The 10,201-nt window shown below is 29.7% G+C and overlaps 1 protein-coding gene across 4 annotated transcripts; it reads left to right on the top strand.

The window, feature by feature from the left end:
* Positions 1-330: 330 nt before the first annotated feature.
* LOC142242486 (uncharacterized) lies at positions 331-6,452 on the top strand. 4 transcript variants are annotated; one of them, XM_075314052.1, is made up of 7 exons: positions 331-512; positions 1,030-1,140; positions 3,252-3,328; positions 3,387-3,983; positions 4,047-4,234; positions 5,473-5,638; positions 5,692-6,452. In XM_075314052.1, exons 3-7 carry the CDS (start codon positions 3,253-3,255, stop codon positions 6,159-6,161), a joined length of 1,497 nt encoding a protein of 498 aa, XP_075170167.1. In that variant the 5' UTR covers positions 331-512; positions 1,030-1,140; position 3,252; the 3' UTR covers positions 6,162-6,452. The 4 variants fall into 4 exon arrangements, with proteins under 4 accessions (XP_075170167.1, XP_075170168.1, XP_075170165.1 ...); XM_075314053.1 differs by having other exon boundaries at positions 3,248-3,328; XM_075314050.1 differs by having other exon boundaries at positions 3,236-3,328.
* The last annotated feature ends 3,749 nt before the right edge of the window (positions 6,453-10,201 follow it).

Genomic DNA, 10,201 nt, shown 5'->3' with positions numbered 1-10,201 from the left:
TCTAAAAATCTTCCAAAAATTAACCAAAAGTTTTGATCCTGATGGGTTCATTGTTGTTTCAGTGAAAGTTTTAAATTTTTACACTATTTATAAGGGCGTTCCTTTATTTGATAAATATAATTGTTAAAAATATCGTTGTGTTGTGCCTATGATTTGTTCATTATCAATAAACGGCAATGCTGTGTACCATTGCAACGACGATAAATAATATGAAACATTATTATAAGCGCGAACACAGCTATGTTATAGTTTGCCGCAGCTGATGTTTCAACTCGCTGAAGTTGGCTGGTGTTGTTTGCAACACAAAGAAGATCATTCGTCGTCCGATTGTTGAAGCGTACGGTTGTGTGGTCGGTTGAGTGTTTTTGTGCTTTCAAAGTTGAATGTGTTTTTTGCTCTCCAAGTTGAGTGTGTTTTTTTTGCATTGCTTAGTGCTGTGCCATTGTGTTTTTTTAATCGCACTTTAACAGTTATTTTCTTGGTGGTGGTTTTTGCATAGTGAATTTCATCAGGTAAGAATGAAATGTTTTAAGTGCAACGAAGAAGTGTGTGAACACTTATATATAAATCATTTAAAAACTGTTCATTTTCTTAAAAGTGATGATAATTTTAATTGTTGTGAACAAATTTATCGAAGTTCTGCCACCTTCCAAAGACATTTCAAGAAAAAACACAATAATATATGCGTGGATAGAAAAAATGAAGGTGATGAAATAATTGTACGAGGCGAGAGTACCAATTCTGGACAAGATTGTGGGAACGCCGACGACGCAGAAAATATTTTTAACAAACCTGAAGTAGATTTAGATTGTGAAATGGACCAATTATTTAAGTCCTTTTTAAACTTCCATTTAACCATGTACTCAAAGCCAAACTTTTCACGTAAAGATGTAAGTTTCATCACCAAAAATTTGAAAGATTTAATTTTTACACCCATAATGAATGTGGCAAATGTCTTTGGAAGAGAGCTAAACGACAATTTATCGTCAAAACTGTTTCTGATAATGTCAAATTGTCTTAAATTTTTAGATAAACTTAATACGGAGTTTCAACTTGTCAAGCATTTAAAAAGCGCTGGTCTTGCATCAAATTTAAAGGAAACTATTGTCGAAAAAGAAGGGCATTTTTCACACCGTAAAGGTAAGTTGGAGCATGTTCAAAAACAAACGACTATAGTTACCATGCCTTTGGATTTCGCGTTCAAAGCCATTTTAGAAAAAGAGGACACATTGTTGGAAATGCTAACCAAAATGGAAGAACATAAAAAAGCAACCACGTTTCAGAATATAGTTCAGGGTAGTTTGTGGAAAAAAAAGTGCGCAATGTATCCCGGGCGGACTTTGGTCCCCTACTATTTATATTCTGATGACATAGAAATAAATAATCCGTTGGGATCCCACGCTTCTTCGCAATCGGTGTGTAACTTTTATTTCAGTTTCCCCTGCTTACCGAATGAAACAAAGCAAAATAATATATTTTTTCTGGCAAGTATAAAATCTACCGACATTAAACGCATTGGATACAAAAAATGTCTTAAACCTATTATTGACCAAATGGTTGGTTTAGAAACTAACGGATTATATTTAAAAATGTCAAGTGGTGCTAAAATTCACATTTATTTTATTCCACTTCTGATTTTGGGAGATAATCTTGGGTTGAACTGTTTGCTAGGTTATGCGAAATCTTTTTCTGGTCATTTTTGTCGGTTTTGTTCTGTAGATAAAAAATTGAGTGAGTCACAAATTTTTGCTGATCCGACTCTAAGAAGAAATTACAGTAATTATGAAAGAGATATTACTTTAGCAAATCCAAAGGAAACAGGCGTGAGGCAAGAATGTATTTTTAATATTATTCCCAGCTTCCATGTTATAGACAATTTGAGTGTCGACGCCATGCACGACGTGTTGGAGGGAATTTGTCATTATGATATGACTAATTCTATTTTATATTTCATTGAAAACAAATATTTTACTCTAAATACGTTAAATCAAAGAAAACGTACATTTGAATACGGTGATATTGAAATAGGAAACCAATCTCCTGATATTACTTTAAGCAATTTAAAAAATTCTCATTTAAAAATGTCCGCCAGAGAAGTAATGACTTTTGTAATGTTTTTTCCTTTAATGGTGGGGGATTTAGTCCCAAGTGATGATGAAGTATGGAACTTTGTTCTCTTGCTTAATGAGATTTTAGACAGTATTTTATCATTTGAGGTATCGGAATTTGCAATAAATTCATTCAAAATTAATATTGAAAAACATAATGATCAATTTATAAAATTATTTAAAACAACCCTCAAACCTAAGCACCACATATTAACACACTACCCCGAAGTAATGAGAGTATGCGGACCAATTCGTAAATTTTGGTCATTTCCCTTTGAAGCAAAACATCGTAGCTTCAAATTATATACGTATGCCATCACATCGCGAAGAAATGTACCATTATCAATAGCAAAAAAATATCAATTTATTTTCGCAAATTTTATTTTAAATATCTCAAGAGATAATGATATAATTCTTCACGAAAATGACAAATGTGAATCTCAATTTTTAAATCTCTTAAGTCTTCAGATTAAGGTTCCCATTAATGGTATCGAAACTTATAATAAAGCGTCTTACAAAGGTGTGGTATACAAAAGCAATTATTATATTGCAACCAGAGCTAATGATTACAGGATTTATAAAATCATTACAATAGTATTCACAAAAAAGTCCAAAATAAGACTTTTCTGCCAAGAACTTACATCAATTATTTATGTGAATCACTATAAATCTTTTGAGATAGATCCAAATTCGTTAGGAAGCTATAAAATTTTGTGCCCAAATGAAGCGATAGGGCCCCCAATCAATTTAATAGCTACAGCACGAGGCAAATTTATGCTTCGTTTTAAGGAATATTTTTAAAAACTCCTTTTTTAATTCGATTTTATATACGTATATCGCATTTTCACTTCAAATTCAACATTTTACATTTCGAATTAAGATTTTTTTTAAATCTTAATTAATATTTTCAAAACAAACTGAATATTTTTCAATCTAAGTAATATTTTTTTTTAATCTATGTCATTATTTTTGATTTTTGAGAATATATTTTGACTTTAAGAGAGTCTACATTTGACTTTAAGAGCTTATTTAAAAATTTGCAAATCGTTTCTTTTGATTTAATATAGGACTAATTTGAAATATAATATGTTGAATTTGAAGTGATAACATCCAACAAATTTTAACAGGCTATTTCTAAGGCAGAATGGAAGAACAGACCGATGAATTAAAATCCTTGCTTATTTCGTGGAATTCGGAACACGTATTGGATATATTGAAAAGTAAGATATTTTTGCTTATATATGTTATAAATCTTCCAACTAATTTATGAACATATAGATGAAAATATCAATATAGAGGTTCTAAAAATAATAAACGAAGAACAAGTAAAAGAACTGACACAAAACTGGAAAATTGGAGATAAAGCTGTTTTCTTACACCATTTACGGAAATGGAGAACAGATCTCGACACTCTTTTTTCGCAATATCCTACAGTTTTGTTTTCAAATAGTTCACAAAAAGAGAACTCTGCACCATCATCGCCTGCAATGTCTTTTAAAGGGGACCTGGCAGCAAATACAGACGGAACTACAAACATAAACGTCATGAATATATTAACTTCCTCTTCATTGGGCACAAAAATCCTAAAAGAATATAACAAAAATAAGTACCTTCCTGACGACCACCGAAATTTAATTATAAAAATCATTGTTCAGTACTTCCAAACAAATTCGATTAGAATGTGCTTGCAGACATCGTATGACCTAGAAGAGCAAATTTTGCACATATTTCACACAGAAAAATTGGAATTTTACAGAACTGAAAGGAGAGGTAAAATATACATGAAATTTCATAATACCAGAAAGACAAACAAAAATGTCTTTAACGACCTGTGTGATTCTCCATCAACATCAAAACAAGCGAAATATGACTTAGGTAAGTCAATTTTTAGTTCAAAATCACAGCGAGCCATCTTAATATAACAATTTAAAATTACAGATCCGGAATCAAATGCAAATGCATGCGTTGAGTCCCTTAAATACGACAACTTATCTGCAGAGGAATTTAACGAAACATGGCGGGCATGTAGCCGATATCGTTTAAGAGATATCGTAAATAATACCAAAAATATGGCTGAAATCTTCGAAATGTGGCCACAGTACAAAATGCAAATTGGGTACAAATTGGTAAGTAAAATTTTGTATAGAAATAAAATTTTGATAAAATTTTCTATAGAAATAAAATTTTGTCAAAATTTTCAATAGAAATAAAATTGTGACAAAATTTTCAATAGAAATAAAATTTTGACAAAATTTTCTATAGAAACCAAATTTTGACAAAATTTTCTATAGAAATAAAATTTTGACAAAATTTTCAATAGAAATAAAATTTTGTCAAAATTTTCAATAGAAATAAAATTTTGACAAAATTTTCTATAGAAATTAAATTTTGAAAAAATTTTCTATAGAAATTAAATTTTGACAAAATTTTCTATAGAAATAAAATTTTGAGAATATTTTCTATAGAAATAAAATTGTAACAAAATTTTCTATAGAAATTAAATTTTGACAAAATTTTCTATAGAAATAAAATTTTGACAAAATTTTCTATAGAAATAAAATTTTGACAAAATTTTCAATAGAAATAAAATTTTGTCAAAATTTTCAATAGAAAAAAAATTTTGACAAAATTTTCTATAGAAATTAAATTTTGACAAAATTTTCTATAGAAATAAAATTTTGAGAAAATTTTCTATAGAAATAAAATTTTGAGAATATTTTCTATAGAAATAAAATTTTGTCAAAATTTTCAATAGAAATAAAATTTTGACAAAATTTTCTATAGAAATAAAATTTTGAGAAAATTTTCTATAGAAATAAAATTTTGAGAATATTTTCTATAGAAATAAAATTTTGACAAAATTTTCAATAGAAATAAAATTTTGACAAAATTTTCTATAGAAATTAAATTTTGAGAATATTTTCTATAGAAATAAAATTTTGGCAAAATTTTCTATAGAAATAAAATTTTGAGAAAATTTTCTATAGAAATAAAATTTTGAGAAAATTTTCTATAGAAATAAAATTTTGAGAATATTTTCTATAGAAATAAAATTTTGACAAAATTTTCAATAGAAATAAAATTTTGACAAAATTTTCTATAGAAATAAAATTTTGACAAAATTTTCAATAGAAATAAAATTTTGTCAAAATTTTCAATAGAAATAAAATTTTGACAAAATTTTCTATAGAAATAAAATTTTGACCAAATTTGCTATAGAAATAAAATTTTGACCAAATTTGCTATAGAAATAAAATTTTGACCAAATTTGTTATAGAAATAAATAGAAATAGAAATTTTGAATAGAAATAAAAATTTGACAAAATTTTCTGTCGAAGTAAATTTTTGGTATCTCTATTCTTAGGTGGATTTCGATTTTAGTGTGCTATATCCTTCCTATGAATCAATTAGTACTTGGACTACTAAAATACCAAAGTTGTTTAGATTTCTGAAGCAGTCGAAAGTGATAAAGCCCCAAACGGAAGAGCGCAAAATTTTGGATTCTATAACTGATGAAGATATTACAAAAGGTATTTAATGGTTTTAATGTAATAACCCTTGATTTAATTCTTTCTGCTTTCAGAATCACAAAAATGTTATCTGCAAACGTTATGGGTTTCACATTATTTATTGTTTCCAACAGGAAGGTACGTGAAAAAAACTACGGCAGGAACGTCTGAAGTGCGTCGATATACCATAAGCGATTCCCAGTTCTCTTTTATTTATTTCGGGAACACAAAACAAGAGCTTCTTGCTCATGTAGAATTTTTAAAAAACAAGATGGAAAATATTCAACCATTTATTCTGGCCATTGGAACGTTGGTGGAATTTTCTGAGTTATTTATATATCTGGATGGAATATTAATTCCATTCAAAAGTTTTAATCGAACATTGGATATATTATTTAAAATGTATCACGTTTTCCACCTTAAATACCCAAATGCATCAGAAAATTTTTGGTATTTTATACAATTATATTTATATAGCATAAAGTCGGATGAAAAAATTAGCTCCAAAGTTAGCATCTTGTTGCAAGATTTAAGCAAGATTTAATATAAATTTTTTTCTGGTGCATTTTTTAATTATCTTTATTCTTTAATTTAGAAAACATATAAACAAGAATATATATAAACAATATGGAATTTTGTAAAGACAAAAATACGGATGCTATAATTTATATAGCAAATTCAATGGCAAAATGTTATTATTATAATTAATTATTTTTAATTACATTTCCTTTTATATAGTTCTTCATCACATTTAGTATAACATTTTGATTTTAAATGACACTTTTCAAATCAAATGAAACCTTTCTAAAACAGCCATATATAACGGGTTTTTATAACAGCCATATATAAATTGAATGAAATAAGTTTTAGTTATTGACTACATTTATATTTTTCCTTTTTTAATAAAATGATATAGAATAATTATGTTTTTTTTTTTTATAACCTAGCTAATTGAAAAAGTAAGTACTTAGTTATATTTTAAATTCCTGTTTTACACATTTTACGAAATAATTGTATATAAAGTATGCAAAAAAATTCTTAAAAACTATGAAATAGTAAAAGTACGAAACAATTTCGTAAAAAGAACGAAAGTGTTTCATAAAAAGTACGAAACAGTTTCATAAAAAGTACGACTTTGTTTCTTTAAAAGTACGTAACAATTTCATAAAAAGTACGAAACAATTTCATAAAAAGAACGAAATTGTTTCATAAAAAGTACGAAACTGTTTCATAAAATGTACGAAACTTTTTCATAAAAAGTACGAAACAATTTCATAAAAAGAACGAAATTGCTTCGTAAAAAGTAAGAAACTTTTTCATAAAAAGTACGAATTTGTTTCATAAAAAGTACGAAACTTTTTCATAAAAAGTACGAAACTTTTTCATAAAAAGAAAGAAATTGTTTCATTAAAAGTACGAAATTGTTTCATAAAAAGTACGAAACTTTTTCATAAAAAGTACGAAACTTTTTCATAAAAAGTACGAAGTTGTTTCTTACAAAGTACGAAAAATTTGTAAGAATATTCTTCGTTAAAAGAACGTAATATTTCGTACTTTTAATGAAAAGTTTCTTTGGTTGTAAAACAATGACAAACTTCGTACTTTTAACGAAATTTTTCGTTCTTTTTACGAAGAAAATTCTTTCGGTGTAGTTGTTATTGATGTAGGTCGGATGGTATTGCAAATGGGCCATATCGGTCCACTTTTACGTATAGCCCCCATATAAACGGACCCCCAAATTTGGCTTGCGATTGCTCTAAGAGAAGCAAATTTCATCCGATCCGGCTGAAATTTCGTACATGGTGTATATGGTCTCTAACAACCATGCAAAAATTGGTCCATATCGGTCCACTTTTACGTATAGCCCCCATATAAACGGACCCCCAAATTTGGCTTGCGATCGCTCTAAGAGAAACAAATTTCATCCGATCCGGCTGAAATTTGGTACATGGTGTTAGTATATGGTCTCTAACAACCATGCAAAAATTGGTCTATTTTGGTCCATAATTACATATAGCCCCCATATAAACCGGTCCCCCAATTTGGTTTGCGGAGCCTCTAAGAGAACCAAATTTCATCCGATCCGGCTGAAATTTGGTACATGGTGTTAGTATATGGTCTGTAACAACCATGCAAAAATTGGTCCATATCGGTTCATAATTATATATAGCCTCCATATAAACCGATCCCCCGATTTGGCTTGCGGAGCCTCTTGGAGGAGCAAATTTCATCCGATCCGGCTGAAATTTGGTACATGGTATTCGTATATGTTCTCTAACAACCATTCAAAAATTGGTCCACATCGGTCCATAATTATATATAGCCCCCATATAAACCGATCCCCCGATTTGTCTTGCGGAGCTTCTAAGAAACGAAAATTTGATCCGATCCGTCTGAAATTTGGTATATGGTGTTGGTATATGTTCTCTAATGACCATGCAAAAATTGGTTCATATCGTTTCATAATTATATATAGCCCCCATATAAATCGATTCCCAGATTTGAACTCCGGAGCCTCTTGGAGGAGCAAAATTCATCCGATCCGGTTGAAATTTTGAACATGGTGTTAAAATGTCGTCTCTAACAAACACGCAAGAATTGGTCCATATCTGTCCATAATTATATATACTCCCCATAAAAACTGTTCCCCAGATTTGATATCCGGAGCCTCTTGGAGGAGCAAAATTCATCCGATCCGGTTGAAATTTGCAACGTGGTGTTAGTATAAGGCCGCTAATATCCATTCGAAAATTGGTCCATATCGGTCTATAGTTATATATAGCCGATGCCCAATCACTCGAGCCAAAAATAATCTACCAAAATTTTATTTTTATGGAAAACATTGTCAAAATGTTATTTCTATAGAAAATTTTGTCAAAATTTTATTTCTTTAGAAAATTTTGTCACAATTTTATTTCTATAGAAAATTTTGTCAAAATTTTATTTCTATAGAATTTTTTTTCCAAATTTTATTTCAATAGACAATTTTTTCCAAATTTTACTTCTATAGAAAATGTTGTCAAAATTTTATTTTGTCAAAATTTTATTTCTATAGAAACTTTAAACTTAATTATATACGTATATAATCGGCCTTTTTTAGTTTAATATATACTACGTACGGACTATGTGGTATATATTACGGTGTTAGGAAGTTTTAAGATACCTTGCCATCGGCTTCAGTAAAAGTTTCTACGCAATCCATGGTGGAGGGTACATAAGCTTCGGCCTGGCCGAACTTACGGCCGAATATACTTGTTTTTTACTAACATTGTGTTTCATCCCAGGACGGTAACCGTTTTAAATTGTAATTCTAATGATTTTGTAGAAATATAAAGAATTGTCTCCAAATCGGTGAAGATATAAATATTTGTATATGGGAATATAAACCTTGATAATAACTCCCAACAAATTGGAAGGAGTTGAGATGTTAACACAAATTTTGGTTAATTTTACAATTTTTTTTGTTAAAGAACATTTTGTCGTTTGAAGGAAAACATTCTGTTCAAAATTGCTAGAATGTCTTTACGAAGTTCATGATGGACGAATTTGTAGTAAAAGTTACAAATTTAAAGAATTCTTAACTTTCTTAACTGATCTTACTCAAAGCTCGCACAAGGTAACCTTTTGTGGTATTAATCAAACCCGCAAAATATTAAGCAAATTGGTTTAGATTTACATATAGCTTCCATACAAATTTGGCCACAGTACTCTTATTTGTTAGCCAATTTTACTCAAATTTCAAATTTTGATGTACTATAGCTCTTACATAAGAATATTGCTTGATTTTTACAAATTTGGATTTATTACCCACACCAATTGGACGATTTTCTCTTTTTTAATAATGGGCTCAATATTAGTGGCATACTTACTCCGTAGGTACAATATCAACTACAGCCAGTGTTGCTAGAAGTAGGGGAAATTCCCTATATGTAGGGTTTTTCTAATATTTAGCGTCTTGTAGGGACGTAGGGCCACAATGTAGGGAAATTTTCACTCAACACAATTTGTAATAATTTTTATACCCACCACCATAGAATGGTGACGGGGGTATAATAAGTTTGTCATTCCGTTTGTAACACATCGAAATATCGATTTCTGACTATATAAAGTATATATATTCATGATCAGGGAGAAATTCTAAGACGATATAACGATGTCCGCCTGTCCGTCTGTCTGTCTGTTGTAATCACGCTACAGTCTTCAATAATGAAGCAATCGAGCTGAAATTTTGCACAAACTCCTCTTTTGTCTGCAGGCAGGTCAAGTTCGAAGATGGGCTATATCGGTCCAGGTTTTGATATAGTCCCCATATAAACCGACCTCCCGATTTGCGGTCTTGGGCTTATAGAAATCGTAGTTTTTATCCAATTTGCCTGAAATTTGAAATCTAGAGGTATTTTATGACCATAAAGAGTTGTGTCAAAAATGGTGAGTATCGGTCCATGTTTTGGTATAGGCCCCATATAGACCGATCTCCCGATTTTACTTCTTGGGCTTATAGAAACCGCAGTTTTGATTCAATTTACCTGAAATTGGAAATCTAGAGGTATTGTAGTACCACAAATATGTGTGCCAAAAATTTTG

The sequence above is a fragment of the Haematobia irritans genome, unplaced genomic scaffold (genome assembly GCF_050003625.1).
Source record: "Haematobia irritans isolate KBUSLIRL unplaced genomic scaffold, ASM5000362v1 scaffold_19, whole genome shotgun sequence".
NCBI lineage: Eukaryota > Metazoa > Arthropoda > Insecta > Diptera > Muscidae > Haematobia > Haematobia irritans.
This window is presented reverse-complemented; position numbering and strand designations above follow the sequence as displayed.

What these genes read in the sequence shown, in the direction of transcription:
- LOC142242486 (XM_075314052.1), top strand. Translation starts at nt 3,253, where the DNA reads ATGGAAGAACAGACCGATGAATTAAAATCCTTGCTTATTTCGTGGAAT. An exon ending in ACAAGCGAAATATGACTTAG is followed by an intron (nt 3,984 to 4,046) that starts GTAAGTCAATTT and finishes TTAAAATTACAG; the next exon opens with ATCCGGAATCAAATGCAAAT. An exon ending in TGCAAATTGGGTACAAATTG is followed by an intron (nt 4,235 to 5,472) that starts GTAAGTAAAATT and finishes CTCTATTCTTAG; the next exon opens with GTGGATTTCGATTTTAGTGT.